We start from the raw sequence: 27,777 nt of genomic DNA, 5'->3' as shown, positions 1-27,777 counted from the left end.
GGTCGCTGACGGCGTGAACATAGCGCGACAGGTAAGTGTGGGGCCTGTGGGGGGCGGAGGGAGGATCGAGCATCACGGGCGTGCTCAGGAGGTGACTGGCCCACGATCAGTGCCCACCGATCGTCAAGCCGGCGTCTCTAAGAGACGCACTCTTTCCCCTCAGCCGCCCCGCAAGATCAAGCCGCCATGTCTTGCGGGGCAGCGGAGGGGAAGACGGCAAACGCGCATGTGCGGTTTGGAGCCGGCCAACCTGCGCATGCACGTATGACGTCACTTAGGCGCAGCCGGCCGCGTCATTCTCGGCGCGCCGCTTTGACGCAAGCGTCAATGCCCGGCGGCCGAGTTTCTCGCAATGCCGCTCCTAGCCCCCTGGGGTAGGGAGAATAGGGGGCGAGGAGCGGCCTCCGACGCCGGAGTGAAACACTCCGGGTTTCATTCCGGCGTCGGCACTCAGTCTCCCTTTGGGAGAATCGCGCCCATGATTTGAAATAATTGTGGAAATTGGTGGCTGGATCTCAGTGTTTGTGTAAACGTCTTTAAGACAAAGGGACCCTGAAGGGAGAGGTGTAAAACCTGAAAGCGAAACCTTGATGGAAGCAAAGGAGGGAAAGCATAACTTAAAAGAAAGATTTGAAATTGTTACTTTTGAAAGCGGAATTTGAAATCACTCATATGGAAGCGCGAGTTCAGTGAGATCAGGTGGGTCAGGGTATAAGAATCATCTGCAGAGATTTTGAGGGGAAATCCACAGACATGTCTTACCACAGTCACCTTGAGTGCTTAAAAGGGACTGTGTGTGTTATTGAGACCATTGTAGCTTAAGATGTACTTTGTAATCCGTGTTAAAATCTGTGTGTAATTGTTAAACTAAAGGTGGAATAAAGGAGTATTGTATAATAATCATGTTTCATAAATCTTTCTTATTGTTAAAAGTAATCAGTGACTCTGTTCCTCCATGTTTTACACAAAAAGTTATGGGGCGAGATTCTCCGCAAATGCGGAGAATCGTAAAGACTGACGTGGGACAGGCCGTGATCTCGGCAGCCTTCACTCCCACTTCCGGGGCCGATTCTCCCCCCCCGGGCGGGGCTAGGAGTGCGGCCACGTGCGTCACGGCGGCGCGGCCTTGACGACGGTCGTCAAGGCCGCACGCCAGCTGACAGGTTGGACAACGCATGTGCAGTTGGCTCATTTCCCTCAGCCGCCCCGCAAGATGTGGCGGCTTGATCTTGCGGGGCAGCGGAGGGAAAAGAGTACGTCCGTTACGGACGCACGGCCCATGATCGGTGGGCACCGATCATGGGCCTATGCCCCCCTTGGCACGGCCGTGGTACTGCCGTGCCAATCGGGCCCCCAGATGCCCCAAACGGGCATCTGGCACCCGTTTCAAAACGGCAGCAAGCAGGTGTGTTTGCTGCCGTGTTGAAACGGGTGCGAAGGCCCGACTGCTCGGCCCATCGGCCTCGGATAATCACCGCTCGCCGTAAAAAACGGCGTGGGGGGGGGGGGGGGGGGGGGAGAATAGCGGGAGGGCGTGAAAAATGTCGGGAGGCCCTCCCGCTATTCTCCCACCCAGCTTGGGGGGTGGAGAATCGCGCCCATGGTCTTTTGAGCCAGAGTTTCATTCTGGCAGTTTTGGTGCACGCCCGAATGTAGCACGAAAATCCTATTCTATTTTTCTTCTGGTTAATTGAGAAATGGTGTGGCAAATTTAAAACCATGCTCCTGGAATGTGTGGGGTTAAGGTCATCCTATCGAAAGGAAATGGATTCTTGTCCTTACTTAGAAAGAAGAAAGTGGAAATAGCCTCGTTAGAGGAGACTCATTCAGCGGACCAGGAGCATTTAAAGCGAAATCGGGACTGGGGCAGGTATTTTCACCTTGGTCTCGATCAGGTGTGGGGGAGTAGCAATTCTAGTCAATAAAAATGTTCTCTTCAAGGTAAGGAATTATGTGAAGGGCATGAGGGGCAGATATGTAATTGTTAAGATGCTTGTATATGGAGAATCTGTTTCAATAACGTGTGTGTATGGTGCTCCAAATTATTCCCCGGAGTTTGTTACCATGTATTTCATGTATTTCCCAAGCTGTCATTGGCAAATTATTTTGTGGGTGGGAACGTTAATTGTCACCTAAATCTCCTGTTGGATGAACTCCCAGTAAGCAGAAATCCTCCCACCCTTCAGGCTACGAAGCTAGCATCGGTATGCGAGGACATGATGTGGAGAGCACGGTAACCTAGGGACAAATAATTTTTCTCTGCTCCTCATCAATGCCATACTAGAATTGACTATTTCTTCATGCCAAGAACAATCCGACATTTGGTGTCCCCCTGCTCTATATTGTCATTTCTGATCATGCTCCTGTTGACCTTGAGTTTTTACTCAAAGATTTTTCCCGTCCCCTGACCCACACCATGGTTTTTTGACGTGTTCTTGCTCAGGGATAAACCTTTGGAATTTCAGCTTTCTTATTCATTCAATTTCCTTTCCGATGTAACCCCATCATTTTGTGGGAAACTTGCAAGGCTTATGCTAGGTGGTTGGTTATTTCTTATACAGCCAACGAAAGGCGTAGAATGCGGGGGTGTCAGCATCGGTCGGAAGTTAGATTGGCTGAGGCTGAGGGGGGAGTACAGTAGGAAGCCCAACCACTCGGTGTTGAGGGGGATTAACGCAGTTCAGCCGGTGCTCGATTCCTTGCTAACTCTGCGGGCCTAGAGGAGTTTAAAGTTTGCGAAGCAAAAATTGTACGAGTTTGGGAGCAAACACTTGGCTTTTTTGACTAACAAGAGAGCCAATTCTAGGGCTATCCTCTCTGTGCTAGATTCCAAGGGTAGTGGATATTAAGGTATTTAGAGATTTTTATGTTGTTCAATGGCGTGATCAATTTATTTATATGGAATAAAAAGAAACCTCGTTTGAAGTACATTAAGTTGCAGCTTCCAGAGTTTAAGGGGGAAATTGTGGATGCTGAAATTTAAAATGTACCAATTAGCCTCTCATCTTAGGTTTATAAAGGATTGGGTTATAAAAGGACCCTTCCTCCATTTGGCTCGATGTTGAAACAGGCCCAGCTGTGCATCTTTTGCAGGCCTTATTGTTTTACAGGACTGGCCTGGTTCTGCTAAGTGTGAGAATCCTACAATTAGGATCTTGGAGGATGGTCTGTCATCTCCACACTCTCTCTAATCCAGATTTTCCACCAGGCCTTAGGGCCCATGGATTCGATATCTGGTGTTCAGTGGTGCCTCCTCATCATCCTTTGAGCAACTATGCCAATAATTTGACATCCTGAGACACTCATTTTTTAAATATCTGCAACTTAGAGACTTTATCCTTAATAAGACAACTGTGCACCTTGTGCTTCAATGTCCCTGGCGTAAAGATTCAGACTTTGGCGGACCCTAAACAGTTAATTAGCAGGTTTTAGGATATTTTGTTTTCCAGATCCTGAGTATGAGGCAGATACGTTAGCGACCTTTAAGACTTATCTGGATAGACACATGAACAGACAGGGTATAGAAGGATATAGGACACGTGATCGGCATGGGCTTGGAGGGCCGAAGAGCCTGTTCCTGTGCTGTACTGTTCTTTGTTCTTATACTGGGCAGGCTTGGGAGAGAGACTTGGCACTCAACATCGATGATGAGGCATAGGGTAGCATATGGGAATATGCCAATAAAATTTCAGTATGCAATAGAATGAAAGAGTCTCAGTTCAAAATAGTGCACTGTTTTCATACTGCGCCACGTTTGAGGCAAAGGTTTTATTCTGCTATATCCTCAATGTACCTAAAGTGCCAGGTAGTCACAGGTGACTACACACACTGCGAACAGGCCGGTGTAACAATTTATTCATATTGCTCTAGTGTAGTTAAAGAGCTTGAGATGATATGAGGCATGGCGTAGGAATTGTATCCTTTATTCCTAATTCTAGGTCTCCCAGGCGAGAGAATGATTGACACGAGTGAAAAAAGGCTGCATAATACCCTAACTTTTGCAGCATTGTAAAATATCCCCTCTTCCTGAATTAGTGACAAGTATCCTTTGATTCAAAATTGGCATAAAATAATTATGGATTATATCCCTAGGAAATTCCTTTTTTTTAAATAAATTTAGAGTACCCAATTATTTTTTTTCCAATTAAGTGGCAATTTAGCGTGGCCAATCCACCTAACCTGCACATCTTTGGGTTGTGGGGGTGAAACCCACGCTGACACGGGGAGAATGTGCAAACTCCACACGGACAGTGACCCAGGGCTGGGATTTGAACCTGGGTCCTCAGCGCTGCAGTCCCAAAAATACCTGACTTCTGTACCTCATTCCAAATCTGACACATTCTGAAAAGTGTGGAACCCCATCTCAAATTTGTTGGCTCCACATTGTTTGCTCTACCATGCTCCATGCAGCAAGTCTTAGTTTCGCTTTACATAAATGAGTGCATCTGTTTATGTCATTCAATCATGCTCGCGTGGCTTTACCCTCTTCCCCTCCATTCTCTACTCGATCCATTGTACAGTTAGAGACACAAAATTCTCAGAACCATAGTTCTGAGGTTATCCTGTCTTTTTCTAAGATGTATACAGCAAAAATTGTTCTGTACTGTACCAGTTTCTTTTTGAATGTTTGTTGCGTTATCCATAAAAATAATAAAACTTGAATGCAAATATAAATTTTAAAAATGAAAATCAGGCAGGCTGATTTGTTCCTCAATTTAACTTGGTCAGAAAGACTCCTGTGCATCTGTAGACCTGCAGTTTTTAATATTCTCGGAAAGAGGGACTGAGTGTAGGAGATTGTGTAATGAAGCTTAAGTTTAACAATGTGAACTCTTGCAGGAAGGGGAAGGAATATGTAGGATAATGTACTTTAGTGTCAGAAGAGCGAGCAGGCAGAACAAGTTTCTCTTACACAAGCAGAATGAATAATTCCTCTTGAAGGTGATTAAAAACTGGCAGAGCTGGTCATTCCACATTACAGAGTGTCAGTTGAAAACTGGTTACACTTGAACCGATGAGAGTTATGACTGAGATGTCTGTAACTTTAGCACTTTAGCTGCCCCACCCTTTTAGTTAACGAGACTGTTGAGAGGTATGCATATTAAGTAAGAAAATATAACAATTCACATTTAGGAATATGCTGCAGGCTTCTAAAAATATCAAAAATAGTTCATTTTTCAAGCACTAATGCACTGGAGCACTAACTGTTGCACACCTGATCGTATTGCTTCTCCAAAATGATTTGTCCTTATTAAACAAAGAAAAGTACAGCGCAGGACCAGGCCCTTCGGCCCTCCAAGCCTGCACCAACCATGCTGCCCGTCTAAACTGAAATCTTCTACACTTCCGGGGTCCGTATCCCTCTATTCCCATTCGGCAGCGGGTTCCAGGCACCCACCACCCTATGCATAAAAAAAAACATGCCTACGTACATCTCCTCTAAACCTTGCCCCTCGCACCTTAAACCTATGGCCCCCCCCTAGTAATTATAGAGAGAGGGGAAGGAAAATTTCAAAAGAGCAGGTAACGCATGTTCATAATCTTACCCTGTAAAGAATAAAATATTTCAGAGGGAAAGACAATGATGTACCATCAATTGAACGCGAGAAGAGTTGCTGAACAAAAGTATGGCTTTAATATACTAGATGTTAAGCGCAGTGGTCGATTACAGTAGAAGGACTACCGCCGGGAATACTGGGTATGGCGGGGTTAACTCAACCTCACGACCAATCGGGGAGCCGTCACATGACTGGTCTCAACCAACCGGTCGAGAGGCACATGACCGACCGGGTCCAATGGTAAGCCGGTGTTCTGCACCAATGGCAGGCAGCTATGCTAATCATACCACCACATTCACCCCTTCGGGATAAAGAAGCCGGGGGGAACTGGTGGTAAGAGTAGTAAGGAGAAAAAAAAATGTTTCCTTGGCTTCCCACTGGCCCAGACATTTAGCAACAGTACATAGTGTCCATACAAGGTCCATGGTAGTGTTGAAGTTAAATGGACTCGATCAGCCTTTTCGTTGCCCATGACGTCCTGGCAGACCGCCGCAGGGGAGTTGGTAACGTTGGTTCAGCCGATGATGGTGGTTCAGCTGATGTCCTGGACTCCGGGAGCGGTGGTCCTTGAACTGTCTCCGTACCCCGGGCTGGTGGTGGAGACACCATGGATGGGGAAGGGGTGGCCTGGGTGGGGGTTTGTGGTGAAGGGGAGGAAGGCCGCACGCCGGCGGATGCCAGGTCCCAGAGGGAGACCGTGTCCTGCCGACCGTCGGGGTACTCCACGTACGCATACTGCAGGTTAGCGTGGAGTAACGGGTCGGACTTGTGCACCCGCACATGCTTCCGGAGCAAGATGGGTCCGGGGGCGGCCAGCAACGTCGGGAGAGGGGATCCGGAGGACGACTTCCTGGGGAAAACCAGAAGACGTTCATGTAGGTGTTTGATTAGTTGTTGTACAGAGGAGGGAGCGGATGGAATGTAGGGCATCGGGGATAACCTCTTGCCATTGGGAAATAGGGAGATCTCTGGAACGGAGGGCCAGTAGGATGGTCTTCCAGATGGTACCATTCTCCCGCTCGACCTGTCCGTTACCCCGGCTGGTCGTACTGCTAGAGGCGATGCCCCTGCTGAGCAGGAATTGACACAGCTTGTCGCTCATAAAGGAAGACCCCCGATCGCTATGTATGTATGCGGGGTAGCCGAACAGAGAGAAAATGGAGAGGAGGGCCTTAATGACGGTCGATGTGGTCATGTCGGGGCAGGAAATGGCGACGGGGAAGCGGGAGTATTCATCGATCACCATCAGGAAGTAAATGTTGCGGTTGCTAGAGGGAAAGGGCCCCTTGAAGTCAATGCTGAGACGTTCGAAGGGGCGGGATGCTTTGATCAGATGCGCGTGCTCGGGGCGGTAGAAGTGCGGTTTGGACTCTGCGCAGATGTGGCAGTCACGGGTTACTGTCCTGACTTCCTCGATGGAGTAGGGCAGGTTGCAGGTCTTTATGAATGATAGAAACGGGTCACCCCTGGATGGCAGAGGTCCGCGTGGAGGGAGCGGAGGCGGTCTATCTGCATGCTGGCGCAGGTACCGCGGGACAGGGCATCAGGAGGCTCATTGAGCTTCCCAGGACGATACAAGATATCATAGTTGTATGTGGACAACTCGATTCGACACCGCAAGATCTTGTCGTTCTTAATCTTGCCCCTCTGTGCATTATCGAACATGAAGGCTACTGACCGTTGGTCTGTGAGGAGGGTAAACTTCCTGCCTGCCAAATAGTGCCTCCAATGTCGCACAGCTTCGACAATGGCCTGGGCTTCCTTTTCCACTGAGGAGTGGCGGAGTTCGGAAGCCTGGAGGGTTCTGGAGAAGAAGACCACGGGTCTGCCCGCTTGGTTCAGGGTGGTCGCCAGAGCTACTTCTGAAGCGTCGCTCTCGACCTGGAAGGGAAGGGACTCGTTGATGGCGCGCATCTTGGCCTTTGCGATGTCCGCTTTGATGCGGCCAAAGGCCTGGCAGGCCTCTGTCGACGGCGGGAAGGTCGTGGACTGAATGAGGGGACAGGCCTTGTCAGCGTAATTGGGAACCTATTGGGCGTAGTAAGCGTTTGAGGGATTTGAGGGTATTGGGGAGAGGGAGTTCCATCAGGGGGCGCATGCGTTCGGGGTCGGGGCCTATCACTCCGTTACGCACTACGTAGCCGAGGATGGTTAGACAGTCGGTGCTAAACACGCACTTATCCTTATTGTAAGTTAGGTTAAGGAGTTTTGCGGTTTGGAGGAATTTTCGGAGGTTGGTATCATGGTCCTGCTGGTCGTGGCCGCAGATGGTGACATTATCGAGATACGGGAAGGTAGCTCGTAATCCGTACTTGTCGACCATTCGGTCCATCTCCCATTGGAAGACCGAGACCCCATTTGTGACACCGAATGGAACCCTGAGGAAGTAGTAGAGGCCCCCATCAGCCTCGAACGCAGTGTACTTGCGGTCACTCACGCGGATGGGGAGCTGGTGATAAGCGGATTTGAGGTCCACCGTGGAGAAGACTTTGTATTTCACAATCTCGTTTACCATGGCGGAAATATGGGGGAGAGGATACGCGCCCAGTTGTGTAAACCGGTTGATGGTCTGACTGTAGTCGATGACCATCCGGTTTTTCTGCACAGTCCGGACCACCAGCACTTGGGCTCGCCAGGGACTGTTGCTGCCCTCGATGACCCCTTCCTTCAGCAACCTATGGACCTCGGACCTGATGAAGGTCCGGTCCTGGGCGCTGTACCGTCTGCTCCGGGTCGCGACGGGTTTGCAATCGGGGGTGAGATTAGCAAACAAGGAGGGGGTTCTACTTTGAGGGACGCGAGACTGCAGACAGTGAGGGGGGTATAGGGCCGCCGATTTGGAAGGTCAAGCTCTGCAGGTTGCACTGGAAGTCCAGTCCTAGGAGTGCCGGTGCACAAAGATCGGGGAGGATAAGGAGTTTATAATTTTTAAAAACCTGGACCATGAGGTCCGCGATGCAGCACCCGGTGATGCGGACGGAGTGCGAACCTGAGGCTAACCCGATTTTGTGTTTTACAGGGTGGACAGGGAGCGCGCAGCATCTTACCATGTCAGGGTGTACGAAGCTTTCCGTGCTCCCGGAGTCCAGCAGGCAGTCCGTCTCGTGCCCGTTGAGGTGGATTTACGTCGTTGTCTTGACGAGCGTGCGTGGACGTGACTGGTCGAGCTGAATGGCCGCGAGCCGTGGAGAAGATCTATAGTCGTCGTCGTCGGCCGAGTAGGTGCTGGCAGGACCTTGTGTGCCAGTCCAGGATGGCGGCGCCCAGGACCTGCACATGGAGTCGGGGCCCCAAGATGGCAGCACCCAGGACCCACACGTGGGGTCGGGGCCCCAAGATGGCAGCGCCCAGGACCCGAACGTGGAGTCGAGGCCCCAAGATGGCGGCACCCAGGACCTGCACGTGGCGTCCGGGGCCCAAATGGCGGCGCCCGCAGGACCCTCGTGGTTGCTGGGGGCGGGGTTAGCGGTGCCGGCGGGCCGATCGGAGCGGCTAAGAGCGGGGGCAGAGAGGCGCGCAGGACGGATGCAGGGGCCGGGGGGGGGGGGGGGGGGGGGGGAGATTGACGCGGTGCGCTGGAAGGGCCCGGAGGAGGAGATCCCCGGTTGCTGCGCGGCACAGCAGCGACCGATTTGGCCTGGCAGACCGTCGAAAAATGGCCCTTCTTCCCACAGGTCTTACAAAGGGCGGAGAGGGCCGGGCAGCGCGGGCGGGGGTGTTTGGCAAGCCCACAGAAATAGCAGCGGCGCCCCGCGGACATGTCGAGGCATCCCGCGGCGCAGGCATGAGGGGGGTCGGGAGCGGCGGATGGCAGTGGGGAAGCATGCCAGGAGGCCCAGGGCGCTGCAGCGCGGCTGGGGACATAGACGCGGGCGTTTAAGTCGGCGACCTCCAGGGAGGTGGAGGGAGTCCGTGCCTCAGTTAGGCTGAGGTCATCTTTTTCCAGCAGCCGCTGGTGGATTGCGGCGGACTGCATCCCAGCCACGTAAGCATCTCTGATTAAATGTTCCATGTGCTCAGTGGCTGAAACTTGGAGGCAGGAGCAATTCCTCCCCAGGACAGCGTGGGCCCGGTAAAAATCATCTAAGGACTCACCGGGGTACTGTTGTCTGGTAGCCAGCAGATGTCGGGCGTACACTCGGTTTACGAAATCGGCTTAAGAAATTGTCCTTTTAGCGTATCCATGGCCACGTCATATTCCTTTTCTTCCTCTATCAAGGCGTAGGCCGCCAGGCCTACGCTGGAATGGAGAATATGAAGTTTCTGTGCCATGGTGTGAGGGCTGCTTGCGGTCGCCAAATAGCTATCGAAACACGCCAGCCAATGCTTGAAGATTGCCGATGCGTTCGGAGTTTGTGGGTTGATGCGGAGGCAGTCGGGCTTCATCCGGAGCTCCAACTTCAAATTTCTAGTATATTAAATTGATGTACCATCAATTGAACGCGAGACGAGTTGCTGAACAAAAGTATGGCTTTAATATACTAGATGTTAATACTATACTAGATGGCCTCACGGTAGCATGGTGGTTAGCATCAATGCTTCACAGCTCCAGGGTCCCAGGTTCGATTCCCGGCTGGGTCACTGTCTGTGTGGAGTCTGCACGTCCTCCCCGTGTGTGCGTGGGTTTCCTCCGGGTGCTCCGGTTTCCTCCCACAGTCCAAAGATGTGCGGGTTAGGTGGATTGGCCATGCTAAATTGCCCGTAGTGTAAAGGTTAATGGGGGGATTGTTGGGTTAGGGGTATGTGGGTTTAAGTGGGGTGATCATTGCTCGGCACAACATCGAGGGCCGAAGGGCCTGTTCTGTGCTGTACTGTTCTATGTTCTATGTTAAGCCCAGCGGTCGATTACAGTAGAAGGACGACCGCCAGGAGTACTGGGTATTTATACCCTGCCCTGGAGGCGGGGTTAACTCAGCCTCTCGACCAATCGGGGAGCCGTCACATGACTGGTCTCAACCAACCGGTCGAGAGGCACATGACCAACCAGGGCCAATGGTAAGCCGGTGTTCTGCACCAATGGCAGGCAGCTATGCTAACCATACCACCACAGACAAAAAATAAAATAATTTCTTGAGAAGTTGCTTAGCATTTGCTTGTTACCCGTGCACTGCAACTACGAGAATATTTAGAAAAATCCACCATCTGGTAATTTGCACAAAACATGGTACCCAGCCCAACCATGTCTGTTGACTTTTATGCAGAGAAGCCAAAATGCTTCTCTCCAAATGTAACTGCAAACATTTGTACACTATTTTAGGATTCCGAGAGGCAGCAAGACCACCAATCGAGTTGTGAAAGCCACAGGTGGCCTGTCATTGAAATCCTTGGGCTGACTCTGCCTCTGATTTCCCTCTGCCGCTTACAGGGAAACCCCCAGCACTTCCATAAATCTGTGGCAGCTCAACCAAAACCACAAGGTCACCATGAATAAATAACATCTTCGTATCTGTTGTTATTTCATCGTGTCACCAAATAATACCAATCATAGAGGCGGGCTACTCATTCAAACTCTTATGCCCCCCCCCACCTTCAATTACATCGATTAGTAATTGACCCTAGCTTCACTGTTGCCAAGTTGCTCTGCTTAAATTGCCCTCAAGGTAGCTGCAGTGTGGATGACAGCTTGATTGACTGTCATCGTTATGGAAATATAATTTACCATTTGATGTGGTGTTTCAATGTCTGTATGTTTACTTGGGCAGGATTAAGAGGTGTGGAGTGGGTAAAATGTCTGCGTTCGATACTATCAACGGCAGTATCTGCGAATGTTTTTATAAAGTTGTAAGAGCAATAGTTCTTTTCAGAGATTTATTCAGCTGTTTCTCGCGTTTTTTTCATTAGCTGTTTAAAAACTTGCCACTGTTATTATATGACCCACTTGTTCTGTACACAGTGCATACTGGATGAATGGGCATGAAGACTGCAGGAGTTAGCATAGAGCGGGGCATGAGGGTATTGGTTGGGCTACAGAAGGGGCATGGTGTGCCTTCAAAGGATAGCAGCATCCCTTCACTAGATGTTGTATAATCCAGTCTCAGTTTCATTTTTGCCTTTTAGCGCACACACCAACACTCAGCTCTGCAACTGCTGAGTCTTCGAGCTTTTGACCGATGTACAAATATTCCCGTATGCCTATTCTAAACAAATGAAGCCACAATGTGTTCAGACAAACCCTCATGAGTGATTGCTGTTCATACAAGTATAACAGACAGCAGGTGATGTGAGAGGGCTCAGGGAATATGAAAGGGCAATGGGTAAGAAAGGCATTTGGGGGAAATTGGGGGGCGGTGTATGAGAGAGTGAGGGCTTAACAGCCTTTAATTTAACTGAGCTGAAGTCCCAGACAAGAAAGGTGTACCTTCTAAACAACCTGCCTCAGCACTCATCCAACTCCATGGCTATCCTTGAACTGTGTCCTGCAGCGATGGGTCTGAGCCACAGCCCACCCCCCAAAAACCTCCGTCCTAGAATGAAAATATGATGGGCACTGGACGGGCCCTTTTAACTGAGAGAGATCTTCTGCCCACGTTCAGATTTTGGCCAATTTATTTTGTAATTTCTGAGTTTCCTCTTCCAATTCCACTATCCTTTTTAGCTTATCACTGGAAATTCTGCCCAATTTGTAGTACATTCTGGGGCTTTATCATGTATGTAAATTAGAAACTGAAGCATTATTATGATCAGAGCCATGAGGGTCAGTGCAGACTTGATCGGCCGAATGGCCTCCCTCTGCACTGAAGGGATTCTATGAATTGAAAAATCAGTAAAGTTAGCAAATTAACTATGGAGCAACCAATGAGCATGCTTTGTAATATTGTCACAGCACAATACATCAGAAACCACACTAATGTGACATTAGACCATCACAGAGAGTCATTGTCACTTGAAACATCGTCTGTGTGCGTAGTGAGCGTGCCGATCAGCTCCAGTAAGTTTAATGAGGTGTATGTGTAGTAACACATTTTTCCAATTTTTAAATCACAATCTATCAACTACTTATGTGGAGAGTCTGCACAATCCTCCAGGACATGATGACACAATACACAGACTGGAACTTAGAACTTTGATAGCTGTGATATCCTCATTCCAATCAAGCAACTCATCGTTGTCATCTATAGCAGACCCGAATGTTCTAATTTCAGCAATATTACAGTAAACACAGACAGCAAATGTCGCATAACTGACTGAAATACCTTAACTACTCAGTAGGAATGATTCTGCAATTCCATGCTCTGGATAGATATCTGCATTTGCAGGAGTTGTACGTCAGAACCCATCTTGTAGCTCCAAAACCGCCCAGCATCCTCTGAAAACACAGCTTCCCTACCAGAAGAGTAGGATCATGGAATCCATCCTACTTGCCTAATAGTTGGCACTAGCTTCATCGTGAAAACAGCTTTCAGTTTCGAGTCAGTGCAAAATGGATGTTTCCCAAAAACAAGCACATTATTAAACGACCGACTTTATAAATGATAAAAAGCTTGCTACATTTTACAAGGGAAGCAACAGAAATACTGTGACACATAGATCAAAATATTAACTTACCCCAGTTCCATCTCCAACCCAAGCCAATGTTACGGTAGAACCATCATCATCCACAAATGTGTACTGAAATGCAAAATAAAAGTTGTGAAAATTTATCAAAGCTTTTAGTGTCGTTTCTGATGACCTGAATTAACATGAAATATTAATTTTGTTAATCACCCCATTCATGCTGCTTGACCCAAGTGTTTCCAGCATTTTCTGCTTTTATTTCAAAGCTTTTAATCCACCGTAGAAGGCATTATTAAAAAAAGCTGGTTCTCTTAATTAATTGTACAAATAGTAAGGGTCATTTCCGTTTATTCCCTTCTTTCCCCATTTTTTTATTTTTGCCGTTACATTTTGAATCCATGGATGATTTATGGACATGTGAATTTAAGGCAATCTGTATCTTTAATTCAAGAGGAAGAAAGAAGGGACCTGTGCCATTAATTCAAGCAGAGGATTTCAACAGCAGGAGAGATCACTTTGTTAGTCTATGCTGGTTCAAACTGGAGCTGTAAACTGACCGGCACCAATGGCAGAGATGATTGGGACTTGATTTGATTGATTTCTTTGATGGGCACTGAATTGGCTCAAAAGGCTGTGCTAGCCTGGTAACAGGTATATTATTGGACATTATTCCATTGGAAGACTTTTCACAGTCCCGAGGTTCCAGTTTGGTTTCAGTTTTGATTCTGGTAGCCTGGTAAAGGTATCTCACTAACTCTCTCCAAAAAAGATCCAACTAATCGTGCGCAGCACGGTAGCACAGTAGTTAGCACAGTGGTTAGCACAGTTGCTTCACAGCTCCAGGATCCCAGGTTCGATTCCCGGCGTGGGTCACTGTTTGTCTGGAGTCTGCGTGTTCTCCCCGTGTCTGCGTGGGTTTCCTCAGAGTGCTCTGGCTTCCTCCCACAGTCCAAAGATGTGCAGGTGGATTGGCCATGCTGAATTGTCCTTAGTGTCCAAAAAGGTTGGGGTTACTGCATTACAGGGATATGGTGGAGGTGTGAGCTTAGTTAGGGTGCTCTTTCCAAGAGCTGGTGCAGACTCAATGGGCCAAATGGCTTCCTTCTGCATTGTAAATTCTATGACATATGATCAGATTTTCTCCGAGGCCACTGTGAAGGCTGATTTTCTCTCCAGCAAGACTAGGTACCGTTCTCTTGAGACTGTAGAGGCCTGAAGTCAAACCAGAAGCTGGAAGAAAAGTTTGATGTGACATAAAGTTCCTATACAGAAATGATGTGGAGATGCCGGCGTTGGACTGGGGTGAGCACAGTAAGAAGTCTTACAACACCAGGTTAAAGTCTCCGAAAGTGCTCCGAAAGCTCGTGTTTGAAACAAACCTGTTGGACTTTAACCTGGTGTTGTAAGACTTCTTCCTATACAGAAAGATAGAGGCCTGAATGTGAACCTCAAGCCGAAGGCCCAGTTTGATGAGAAATAAAGTATCTCTTCAGAAAGCCTGCTGCCTGTGAGTACTGCATTTTCTAACCTGAGGGGACCCTGAATGAATGACTCTACAAAGAAGACCATTACTAGTGGCAAATCAGATACTTTAACCAGCTGGGTCCTGTTGGGAAAGTGTGGAAAAGAACCACCATCTGAAGCAAAGACTTTTGGCCTTCACCCTTATTATTTTATCCCTTTCCACCCCTCTGTGTTTGCCTGTCTTGTGTGTATGGGTAGAGGATGGGACAGTTGAATGAGGTAAGTAGGTTTTAACTTGTTGCTATCCAGTTGTATTCACTGCATATTTCATGATATTTCTTGGTATAAATGCACAATCGTGTTTAAACTTACACACCTGGTGACTGTAATTTTTTGGCAGCCAAGGGCCAAAGACAGGAAGTTTTTGTATGAATTATTGGTTATTCAATTGTGTTGTGACTCTGGGACAGTGGGGCTGGAATTGACCGCGCACTTGTCCAGGGTATAACAAATTGAAGTATGCAAATAACAGCTCTGAACTTCTGGCTTTTGAAGATAGCCCAAGTTTGTCAACTAATCACAATATGGTTAAAACTGGTAACACTGCCTATTTTGTTCAACAGAAATATACTTAACTCCCAAGCTGACCAATATTTAAAAAGGTTGGGTAACATATATGGATAAAACCAAGCTGGGAAAAGACAAGTAAATACCACACAATGGTTGGCTAGACAAGGCCTGCTAGGAATTATTAAGCTGTTTTAATTCATAAAAACTCAATTGTTTTTATGAAATACTGCCCCCACCTCAAATCTTACTATCCAAACCAAAGCTCATGAATATTGTTGTGTTCATTCTCAGATCTTTGCCAATCTCTCCTATAACTTCTTTGTATTTAGATCTCCTACCACAGCACTACAAAAGTTCTAATCAAAGGCACAAATGACATCCTCATGATGCACTATTTATGCCAATCTTCTCGACCGACCTGTAGCCTTTACAAGCTATCTTCCTCCAACACCTCTTTTGTGTTTCCATCTGAGTGGGACTCTTCTTGCTTGGTTCCATTCTTACCAGGCTGTTTGGCAAATCCAATGAGACCCATGCAGACACGGGGAGAATGTACAAACTCCACACAGTGACCCAGAGCCGAGATTGAACCTGGGAACTCAGCGCCGTGAGGCAGCAGTGCTATCCACTGTGCTGCCCTCTCTATAAAGTTTATCACATCCAAAGCTTTGCTGTCTGCATTCTAACTCACATCAAGTCTCATTCACCCATCACCTCTAATGACTGAAATTGGCTCGAGTCTATCAATGTCTCAAGTTTAAAGTCCTCTTGATCTCTTGACCCTTTTCCAAAAAAGTCATAGAACATAACAGCGCAGTACAGGCCCTTCGGCCCTCGATGTTGCGCCGACCTGTGAAACCCCTCTAAAGCCCATCTACACTTATCGTCCATATGCCTAACGAATGACCATTTGAATGCGTTTAGTGTTGGTGAGTCCCAACCTTCCTGCCTGGTACCCATGTTAGCAGATATTGTTAACTATTCTCTTGCCTTCAAATCTGACATCATCACCAGTCTCCTAAAGGAAAGCCAGCCTTATTCCTCAGTCCTTGCAAACCAGCATCTCCACTTTTTCTCAACAGCCCTTGAATGTGTTGCGTTGTTCATTCATACCCAGTTTTCTCAAAATTCTTTGTCTGAATCCTTCCAATCAGGTTTCTGCCCTGCTACAGTGCTGAAATAGCTCTTACCAAAGTCACAAATGGCATCCTATGTGACTGTGACAAAGATAAACCTTTCCACCATGTCATTCTCGGCCTGTTTGCAGCCTTTGACACAGTTGTCCCTGTCATCCTCCTCCATCGTAGTTCAGCTAACTACGCCAACACTCAACTACTTTCATTCCTACCTACTTGCATCCAGAATTACAACAGTTTCTCTTTTCATTCCCACAGTTACCTCAGGTGTCCCCCAAGGACCTATCCTTGGACCTCACTTATTTCTCAGCTACACGCTGCTCCTGGCCAACATCATCCAAGAACACAACGTCAGTTTCCACATTTATGCCGGTGATCCCAGGCTCTACCCCATCACCATCTCTCTCGTCATCTCCACTTGTTGCTTACTTATCAGTTTGCTGATTGGACATTCAGAACTAGATAAGCTGACATTTCATCCAATTAAATATTGGGAAGACTGACGTTTTCAGTCCCCACCAAAAATTCCCTTTTCACCTACTCCCTATCCCTTTCCCTGGCAACTCCTCTGTGGCTGAACCAAACTGTTCACAATCTTTACGTCATGACCCAGAGATGGGCTTTTAACCACAAATCCGCAATGCCACAAAGACCTCCTTCATCCACTTCTTTGATATCATCTGTCCCCTCCCTGTCTCAGCCCCCTGTCCACATTATTACCTCCCAACTTGACCATTCTAATGCACTTCTGGCTCGTCTTCAATATTCTACCCAAAAGTTAGATCATCCAAAACCCTGGTGCCTTTATCCTAACTCGTACCAAATCCCGTTCACCTATTATGTGTTTGCTGGCCTACACTGGCTTCTAAATTGGATGAGAAAATTCTCATCCTTGCTTTTAAATCTTTCCTCACTATCTCTATAATCGCCCGGGGCCGGCGTCAATCCCGCCCCCGCCGTGTCCCGAATTCTCCGCCCCCCTGAGATTCGGCGGGGGTGGGAATCGCGCCGCGCCGGTCGACAGGCCCCCCGCGGTGATTCTCTGGCCAGCGATGGCCCGAAGTCTCGCCGCTGACAGGCCTCTCCCGCCGGCGTGGATTAAACCTGACCGGCAGGATTGGCGGCGCGGGCGACCTCCGGGGTCCTGGAGAGGGGGCGCGGGGCGATCTGACCCCGTGGGGTGCCCCCACGGTGGCCTGGCCCGCGATCGGGGCCCACCGTGGGGGAACTCTTTTTCTTCTGCCTTCACCATGGTCTTCACCTTGGTGGAGGCGGAAGAGACCGCCTCCCCTGCACATGCGCTGGTATGACATCAGCAGCCGCTGACGCTCCGGCGCATGCGCGGACTTACACCAGCCGGCGAAGTCCTTTCGGCCCCGGCTGGCGTGGCGCCAAAGGCCATTCACGCCAGCCGGTGGAGTGAGAACCACTCCGGCGCGGGCCTAGCCCCTCAATGTGAGGGCTTAGCCCCTAAACGTGTGGAGAATTCCGCACCTTTGGGGCAGCCCGACACCGGAGTGGTTCACGCCACTCCAATACGCCGGGACCCCCGCCCGCCGGGTAGTGGAGAATCCCGGCCCTCCACTCTCAATTCTCCGATGAATTGGCGCTCGTCTAACCCTGGATTCTTGAACATCACTGATTTTAAGCACCTTCTGTTATGGGCAGGAGAGAGGGAAACTGAACTTCTTTAATCCTCTCCCCATCTATCCATAATCAGAGGTGTTTCTGGATTATTTTTAAAGTGAGGTGTGGCGAGTCGCCCCAAACCCTCAGTTTGTGAGATCCAACTTAATAACGACGCATAGCAAAATAATGTCCCCACACACAACTTCCTGAAATGTTCAGATGCTTAAGGTAGTATGGCAGGTGGATACAGTGGTTAAGAAGGCCTTCCGAAGCACAGAGTTTAAGAGCAAGGACGTCATGCTAAAACTGTATAAAATGTTGATTAGGCCAGAGCTAGAGTATTTTGTGCAGTTCTGAAAGGGTGCAGAGGAGATTTACCAGGATGTTGCCTGGGCTGAAGAGTTTTAGTTATGAAGAGAGAGTGGATAGACTGGGGTTGTTTTCCTTGGAGCAGAAGGGGATGGGGCGGGGGTGGGGGGATATGATTTAGATGTATAGAATTATGAGGGGCAGGAAGAAACCTTTCCCTTTGCAGGAGGGATCGATCACCTGGGGGCACAGATTTAAGGTAAGGGGCAGGAGGTTTAGAGGGGATGTGAGGAAAACATGTGAGAGTTTGGAACTCACTCCATGAAAAGGTGGTGGAGGCAGAGACCCTCATAACATTTAAGAGGTAATTAGATGTGCACTTGCAATGCCAAGGCATACAAGGAAATGGGCTAAGTGCTGGAAAATGGATTTACAATACTCAGGTGGTTGTTTTTTGACTGGCGCAGACACTGGCTGTAGACCTTTCCAGTGCTGTAGACCTTACGATTTCTACGTTTTCACAGTGTCTTTACTGGTTGTTCGACCAAACAAAAAAGTTTATTTTCTTGTACTGGAAATAATGATCATTACATAATGCAATTGCTAATTTGAAAATGTTTGCAAATGTGCTTTTCAGAGCCAGAAAGGAGAACTTTGTGCTTTCAGTTGAACCTGAATGACTCGACTCCAATTTGGAATTTGATTGTAAATAAAATATTAGTAATTAGCACTCTCTACATTCATCCCACGTTTGCTCATTATGCTATATAGACAGTTCTAACTCTCGTCATGCTCCACATGCAGTAACAACACTAATGCAAAAACCGACTTTCCAAGTTACAATTCATAACCAGACAACGCCCACACAATAGGCTATCTGTATATCTGAATCATGGTGTACTTTTACAAATTAAACAAACACTAAGTAAACAAACCTAAACGGTAGTTGTTATAATACTATGGCAAGTAACTCACCTCCTGACCCCACCCCACCCCACCCCACCTTCCCCAAAGCCTGTCCAGCATCTACAAGGCACAAGTCAGGAGTGTAATGGAATACTCTCCACTTGCCTGGATGAGTGTAGCTCCAAAAATACTCAAGAAGCTCAAAACCATCCAGGACAAGGCAGCCCATTTGATTGCTTCCCCCTTCCACAAACATTCAAACCGTCCACCACCGATGAATCGTGGCAGCTATGTGTACCATCTACAAGATGCACTGCAGGAACTCACCAAGGTTCCTTAGATAGCACCTTCCAAACCCCTGACCACTACCATCTAGAAGGCCAAGAGTAGCAAATACCTGGGAGCCCCACCACCTAGAGGTTCACCTCCAAGTCACTCATCACCATGACTTTGAAATATATCGCCACTCTTTCACTATTCCTGAAACCACCTCCCTAACAGCACTGTGGATGTACCTACAACTCAGGGACTGCAGCGGTTCAAGAAGGCAGCTCGCTACCACCCTCTGAAGGACAACGATGGATGGTTATAAATGCTGGCCTAACCAGCAACACCCATATCACATAAATGAATTTTTTTTAAAATAGTTGATCATCGACTGGATTCACCAACAGATTTGATTGGCTGAAACCAACAAGCTTCAAAGACCAGAGGGAAACAAGTTTATGATAAACTCACAAACTGGTCATTGGAATGAGTTACAGCATTGGAATATAACATTCTTTCAGCTTTAGAAGTTTTATAATTCACCATTATAAGACAATGCTCAAGATGAGAAAATTATTCCTCGTTCAAAAAATCTTAGCATTTTAATATAAGTTACACAAGTTGTTTTGCTGAAAGGTGGCCCCCAATTGTCAGGCAGCTATTGAAAGCAGTAATGGAGATTTTAAAATAGGATTCCCACTTAATTGATTGGCTAATGCCCCAAGCAGCCACAGAGTCCATTTCACTGAATGGCATTACACAGACAGACTCGGCAGTGCTCCTGCTCAGGCGCAGCCATTGTAATGACAGAGCACATTACATCACGGTTGCACACATGTACTGAGCTGATGGACGTCGTTGCTTGTTGCCTTGCCTGATTTATTCCCCCCCTGGCGCTGAGGTGGATGCAGGGAGAGCGGCAGGGGAAATCGGTGCCTCGGGAGCAATCGGGTACAGGACAGGCCATGGTCCCCGGGATGGAGCGCGAGTTTGCTAATGTAACCGACTGGGAGAGGGTGCGCGGAGTGTGCCTGTGTGTGGGAAGGTGGGGAAGAGTGAGGTCTGATCTGGAGGTAGCGGGGATTCAGCAGCTGCTGCTTTAAAAGTACCTGATTGTGGAGCCACTTGGCATTTGCACGCAGCAGTGCCTGAACTCGCCAATTCTAAACATGGATACAAAGTACGTCTGTCCATTTATGCGAAGGAAACCTATCTCCACCTGCTAGTGTGTGGGGCTTTGGACTTTGCCTCCTTCCTTGGATGGGTTCACCTGTCCACGCCACACCACCAGGGTTCTGTGACATCACTTCTGCCGACGTCTCCCGAAAAGACCCAGCCAGAGTTGGTAACCCGACTGCAATTCACCCATTGTATGTTCTATGATCCTTGCATCAGGAGCACCTCGTTTCTCATGCTCACACAGAGGTTCTTCAATGAATCGCACTCAGTGCACTAAAAGCAAAAGCCAAAGTTTTCCTAGGAACATTACATTTCCAGAGTGACATTGCTTCAAGACGTGTTTCTTTTCAAGACACAATTTACAATTTTCTATTTTTGTGGTTGAACTTTAAAAAAGAAAACGGAACCCTCTGAAAATCATGGAAACGGCCAGACTGATAAAATTCACAACCTGCTTCCACCAAGTGGGATGGAAAAAAAGGCCTCCTGGGGAACATAGAATCATAGAATTTACAGTGCAGAAGGAGGCCATTCAACCCATTGGGTCTGCACCGGCTCTTGGAAAGAGCACCCTACCCAAGCCCACCCCCCATCCAATCCCGGTAACCCAGTAACCCCACCCAACCCAACTCAACCTTTTTTGGATACTAAGGGAAATTTAGCATGGCAATTTAGCATGGCAATTTATCATGGCCAATCCACCTGACCTGCACATCTTTGGACTATGGGAGGAAAACGGAGTACTAGGAGGAAAGCCACACAGACACGGGGAGAAAGTGCAAACTCCACACAGATAGTGACCCAAGCCAGGAATCGAACCAAGGACCCTGGAGTTGTGACGCAACTGCGCTAACCACTGTGCTACCGTGGGCCCCCATCATGAAATAACCCATTTCCTGTTGGCTTTAAACCAACCTGGAATTACCAATCTGGCACGTTTCAAATGCTTTTGAGATGACATCAAAATGTAATTGCTGGTTCTCAAACAATAACCGCAGTAGACATGAATTAATAGAGTTCTCCTGGAGCTAGCAGATTATTTTAAAGGACTGCTTCCCAAGCATTTGTAAATCAATTACAAATGCTGTACTGAAAAAGGTGGCAAATGCTGTTTGTTCTCTCTCTCATGTAAAAGGAACCATGAATACAAGGTAACACATTATGGGGAGATCTGGAGAGGAAGCATAGACAAGTCTTTTCATCCCTCCTCACATGGTTGTAATATTATGAAATGTGCAAAACAAAAGGGGCCCATTATGGAATGTTGGAAAAGAACAAAAAGATCTATGGATGCAGATCTACAAGTTATTAAAAGCAACATTACATGTCAGCAAAACAATTTAAAATGCTACAAGGGTATAGGTACAAAGAAAGTAGGACTTGTGATGCAGTGGGTAGCATCCCTGTCTCTGAGCCAGACGTTCTGGGTTCGAGTCCCACCCAGGGCTTGATGGCCAAGGAAGGTGCATTCATAAAACTGCCAAACAGGCTGAGTAGCAGCCAGCAAAATCCTTTCCAGACATCAATGACAGGCAGTAAGAACGGGAGAGGCTCCTAGTCAGCCATGAGGTCTGGCGCCCATCTCGCAAGAAGCTTCTGGTGGCAGGCGATGAAAGTCCATCCTGGGCAAAACTAAGTAAAGGAAGAGAAGCAAAAACTATGGAATTCAAAAGCACTGAAGTTATATTAAACGTATATAGGACTCAGGTCAGGTTGCACGTGGGATAGTCCTGGTCTCCATACTACAAAAAGATCAACAGATGGGGTCTCTTCTTTGGAGAAAAGACGGGGCTGGATAATCTGGCTGCGTCCGCCCTGCGACTGGAGAATCCTGCCCGAGGTCAATTAACTTTTCCATTGCGTCTCACCCCATGGCGTTCTTGTACGAGCGGGGTGGAAGAATTCAGCCCTTGGTTTTAAATTAAGCATGTATTGAACAGAATAGACATGGAGGGGGAATGTTTTCACTCGGGGCAAATGTAAAAGGAACCATGAATACAAGGTAGTACTTATAAATCTAACAGGGAAATGAGGAGGGGTTTCTTCATAGAGAGTGGTTACTGTGGAACTTCTTACCACATGAAGAAGTGGTTTAGGCAAATCGTTCAGATACTTTTAAGAGGAAACTACACATGTAGATGAGAGAAAATTTAGAGAACAGAAAGATTTACTGAAAGGCTGAGAGGAGGTAGGTGAAATAGGAGGAAACTCGTGCAGAGTATGAACAGAGACGCAGACTAATTGAGCACACTTTCTGTCGCTGCATATTCTGTGTAAATCAGTGAACTGCAAGATTTACCACACCCTCACGAGCTTCAACGGTATCCAACTCCGACAGCAAAATTCTCCAGAGCTGCAAGTCTTTCCATACATTTATTATCCCACTTTGTCATTTTTGCCTGTTGTGAGCTATCATTCTATTTGATGATGTGGAGATGCCGGCGTTGGACTGGGGTGAGCACAGTAAGAAGTCTTACAACACCAGGTTAAAGTCCAACAGGTTTGTTTCAAACACGAGCTTTCGGAGCACGGCTCCTTCTTCAGGTGAATGGAAAGGCTTGTTCCAGAAATGTTTATATAGACACAGTCAGAGATGCCCCGGAATGCGAGCACCTGCAGGCAATCAAATCATCAAAGATGCAGAGAGAGAGGTAACTCCAGGTTAAAGAGGTGTGAATTGTCCCAAGCCAGTTCAGTCGGTAGGCCTCTGCAAGTCCAGGCTTGTTGGTGGGGGCCGAATGTAATGCGACATGAATCCCAGATCCCGGTTGAGTCCGCATTCATGCGTGCGGAACTTAGCTATAAGTTTTTGCTCAGCAATTTTGCGTTGTCGCGTCTCCTGAAGGCCTCCTAGTAGAATGCTGACCCGGAGATCAGAGGCTGAATGTCCTTGACTGCTGAAGTGTTCCCCAACTGGAAGGGAACAGTCCTGCCTGTTGATAGTCGCACGATGCCCGTTTATTCGTTGTCGCAGTGTCTGCATGGTCTCGCCAATGTACCACGCTTCGGGACATCCTTTCCTGCAGCGTAAGAGGTAGACTACATTGGTCGAGTCGCACGAGTATGCGCCGCGTACCTGGTGGGTGGTGTTTCCACGTGTAATGGTGGTGTCCATGTCGATGATCTGGCATGTCTTGCAGAGATTACCCTGGCAGGGTTTTGTGGTGTTGTGGTTGCTGTTCTGAAGGCTGGGTAATTTGCTGCAAACAATGGTTTGTTTGAGGTTGCGCGGTTGTTTGAAGGCCAGTAGTGGGGGTGTGGGGATGACCTTGGCAAGATGTCCATCCTCGCTGATGATGTGTTGGAGGCTGCGAAGAAGATGTCATAGTTTCTCCGCCCCAGGAAAGTACTGGACGACGAAGGGTACTCTGTCAGTGGTGTCCCGTGTTTGTCTTCTGAGGAGGTCGGTGCGGTTTTTTGCTGTGGCGCGGTGGAACTGTCGATCAATGAGTCGAGCGCCATATCCCGTTCGTACGAGGGCATCTTTCAGCATCTGTAGGTGTCTGTTGCGCTCCTCCTTGTCTGAGCAGATCCTGTGTATACGGAGGGCTTGTCCAGAGGGGATGGCTTCTTTAATGTGTTTCGGGTGAAAGCTGGAGAAGTGGAGCATCGTGAGATTATCTGTGGGCTTGCGGTAAAGCGAGGTGCTGAGGTGACCGTCCTTGATGGAGACGAGTGTGTCCAAGAATGGAACTGAATTTGGAGAATAGTCCATGGTGAGTTAGTAGTGGGGGTGTGGGGATGACCTTGGCAAGATGTCCATCCTCGCTGTGGACTCACCATGGACTATTCTCCAAATTCAGTTCCATTCTTGGACACACTCGTCTCCATCAAGGACGGTCACCTCAGCACCTCGCTTTACCGCAAGCCCACAGATAATCTCACGATGCTCCACTTCTCCAGCTTTCACCCGAAACACATTAAAGAAGCCATCCCCTATGGACAAGCCCTCCGTATACACAGGATCTGCTCAGACAAGGAGGAGCGCAACAGACACCTACAGATGCTGAAAGATGCCCTCGTACGAACGGGATATGGCGCTCGACTCATTGATCGACAGTTCCACCGCGCCACAGCAAAAAACCGCACCGACCTCCTCAGAAGACAAACACGGGACACCACTGACAGAGTACCCTTCGTCGTCCAGTACTTTCCTGGGGCGGAGAAACTACGACATCTTCTTCGCAGCCTCCAACACATCATCAGCGAGGATGGACATCTTGCCAAGGTCATCCCCACACCCCCACTACTGGCCTTCAAACAACCGCGCAACCTCAAACAAACCATTGTTTGCAGCAAATTACCCAGCCTTCAGAACAGCAACCACAACACCACAAAACCCTGCCAGGGTAATCTCTGCAAGACATGCCAGATCATCGACATGGACACCACCATTACACGTGGAAACACCACCCACCAGGTACGCGGCGCATACTCGTGCGACTCGACCAATGTAGTCTACCTCTTACGCTGCAGGAAAGGATGTCCCGAAGCGTGGTACATTGGCGAGACCATGCAGACACTGCGACAACGAATAAACGGGCATCGTGCGACTATCAACAGGCAGGACTGTTCCCTTCCAGTTGGGGAACACTTCAGCAGTCAAGGACATTCAGCCTCTGATCTCCGGGTCAGCATTCTACAAGGAGGCCTTCAGGAGACGCGACAACGCAAAATTGCTGAGCAAAAACTTATAGCTAAGTTCCGCACGCATGAATGCGGACTCAACCGGGATCTGGGATTCATGTCGCATTACATTCGGCCCCCACCAACAAGCCTGGACTTGCAGAGGCCTACCGACTGAACTGGCTTGGGACAATTCACACCTCTTTAACCTGGAGTTACCTCTCTCTCTGCATCTTTGATGATTTGATTGCCTGCAGGTGCTCGCATTCCAGGGCATCTCTGACTGTGTCTATATAAACATTTCTGGAACAAGCCTTTCCATTCACCTGAAGAAGGAGCCGTGCTCCGAAAGCTCGTGTTTGAAACAAACCTGTTGGACTTTAACCTGGTGTTGTAAGACTTCTTACTATTCTATTTGATGTAACAACAACCCATAACCTCTAACCCTTGCCGCTGCCTATTGTGTGTACTCAGTGCACTGTTTGACCTCTGTCGGCATATTTATAGTAAGAAGTCTTACAACACCAGGTTAAAGTCCAACAGGTTTGTTTCAAACACGAGCTTTCGGAGCACGGCTCCTTCTTCAGGTGAAGAAGGAGCCGTGAAGAATTCACCTGAAGAAGGAGCCGTGCTCCGAAAGCTCGTGTTTGAAACAAACCTGTTGGACTTTAACCTGGTGTTGTAAGACTTCTTACTGTGCTCACCCCAGTCCAACGCCGGCATCTCCACATCATGGCATATTTATAGTTCTCATTGCCTCATTTCTACTGGTAATATGAACAGGAACAAAGTCACCTCACACAATGGCACTATATCAGCACTGCGTAAAACAGACCACCACCAACTCTGAAAACTTCACACATTGTTCTTGATTTCATGTGAAAGCAGAGCAGACAACACGTACATGTGGACTAAAGTGCTAGTTCCATTAACATAATGATCATGAACCTACCGGAATGTTGAAAACCCATTTGGTTCACCATCCATCAGGAAAGAAAATCTGCTGTCCTTACTCAGTCTAGCCTCCATGTCACTCCAGACTCCCACCAAAGTGATTGACTCTGAACTGCTCACTGAAATGGCATAGCAAGTCAATGAGTTGTAAGTGGCTCGCCACTATCAGTTTGAGGATGGGCAATAAATGTTGCCCTTGTAAGCAAGGCCCACATCCCAAGAACAAATTAAAAACTGAAAAATGATCAAATCTCTAATCGAGTAAAAACACTGACATTGGAATTAATTCCTGGTGCATCCAGCAGGGTAACTGGCATTTCTGAAATATTTCCATAACTGGAAAACAAGACGCGATCGAATGGCCTCGTTGCGACTGACTCGGTGATGCGACAAGGCTGTTAAATCTTGCGAGAGGCTTCTTGGGAGATTTGCGCCGCTCAGAATTCCTTGTGAGAGATCTCGCGATCTGGATCTCGCCCTCTCTGGGCAAGCTCCCTTGCCATCGGAGGCCCCGAGCGGTTGGGCTCGGAGTCGGGTGGTACCCTGGCGCAGCCGCTGCCACCCAGGCACATCAGCAGTGCCAGCATGGCACCTTGGAAGTGGTACCTGGGCACCCTGTCCGACTGCCAAGTTGGCACTACCAGGCATCAGGCCCAGCAATATCCTGCCCTTAGGGGGTCCTCTTAAGAGAGAAGTTGGGGAAGTGAGGGGTTCCGGAGGCCACACTGGGGTAACTGAGGGAGAGTCGAGAGATTGAGACTGCATTTATAAATGGCGCTCTAATCTCTTCTTGCACTGACATCAGTGCTGGAAATTAGGTAAGTGCGGCCTCAGTGGGGCGTTCCCAACTAAGGCCAGAAAAAAAACCGAGAGCCTCATTGTCAGCGGGGTCGTTCTCAATCGCTCGGTGCAGGCACCATGAAAAACCCTGCTATACGTGCCTAAAACAGGACTTGATTTTTGCGTGTTACATCGGGCCCATAATTCCTTTTTCAAAAGGTGCATTCCTTAAAATCAAGGAGGTTTGTCAGAAATAAATATCTCTTCAACATATTAAAAAATTAGTTAAGAAATATTAAATTTCATGCAACGTTTCTTTAAAAATTGTCTTTTCACTTTCCTTTTGCCTTCTCCTTTTCCACAAGAGACTTTCCTTGAGTTGTTTCGAATGCCTTTTGTGTGTCTAATATTGGCTTTTACCCACTTCCCCATACAGAGAAAAGACCAAAAACCGGCTCAGTTGGCCAGCAACACAATTCAGAAACGTGCTCATATTTCTAATAATGCTACTATACAGTCAGCCACTGTTACATACTGCTTTAGGCGTCAACTGAAAAGTGCAAGCCTTCACAACAAGGTGAGCGCTTCATATGAAATGGCAACCTCAGGGTCCTCTGCATCCCTAACTGATCCGGGAGGCTTTGGTGAAAATCTCACAAATGTAAGAACAACATCTAAACAGTCAAAGAAAAGTGAATATGTGATCGAAGGAAAAATGAAAAGTTGAAATGAATCATCAGGACTTGCATATGAGCTTCACACGTTGGACCAACCCCACATATAGATTACTGACCATTGTGGAAATTGTTGATCTTTCAAAGAAAACCAGCAGAGGTTTTGCCTTGTGGGGAGGCACTGTTCTTTAAATCGGCACCTCTTCCTTGCAACAAAACTGAAATAACCGA

General features: G+C 48.0%; 1 protein-coding gene across 1 annotated transcript in view; it reads right to left on the bottom strand.

Moving 5' to 3' along the window:
• Positions 1-27,777, bottom strand: part of LOC119954961 (sortilin-like) — a 138,785-nt gene that overhangs the window by 68,890 nt on the left and 42,118 nt on the right. The window contains exon 2 of the mRNA XM_038780709.1: positions 13,104-13,166. Within this exon, the coding sequence (XP_038636637.1) occupies positions 13,104-13,166 (63 nt within the window). The remainder of the gene's footprint in view (positions 1-13,103; positions 13,167-27,777) is intronic.

Source organism: Scyliorhinus canicula, chromosome 20 (assembly GCF_902713615.1).
Source record: "Scyliorhinus canicula chromosome 20, sScyCan1.1, whole genome shotgun sequence".
NCBI classification, from domain to species: Eukaryota; Metazoa; Chordata; class Chondrichthyes; order Carcharhiniformes; family Scyliorhinidae; genus Scyliorhinus; species Scyliorhinus canicula.
The sequence above is the reverse complement of the archived record's forward strand: the minus strand, read 5'-3'. Positions and strand labels throughout refer to the sequence as shown.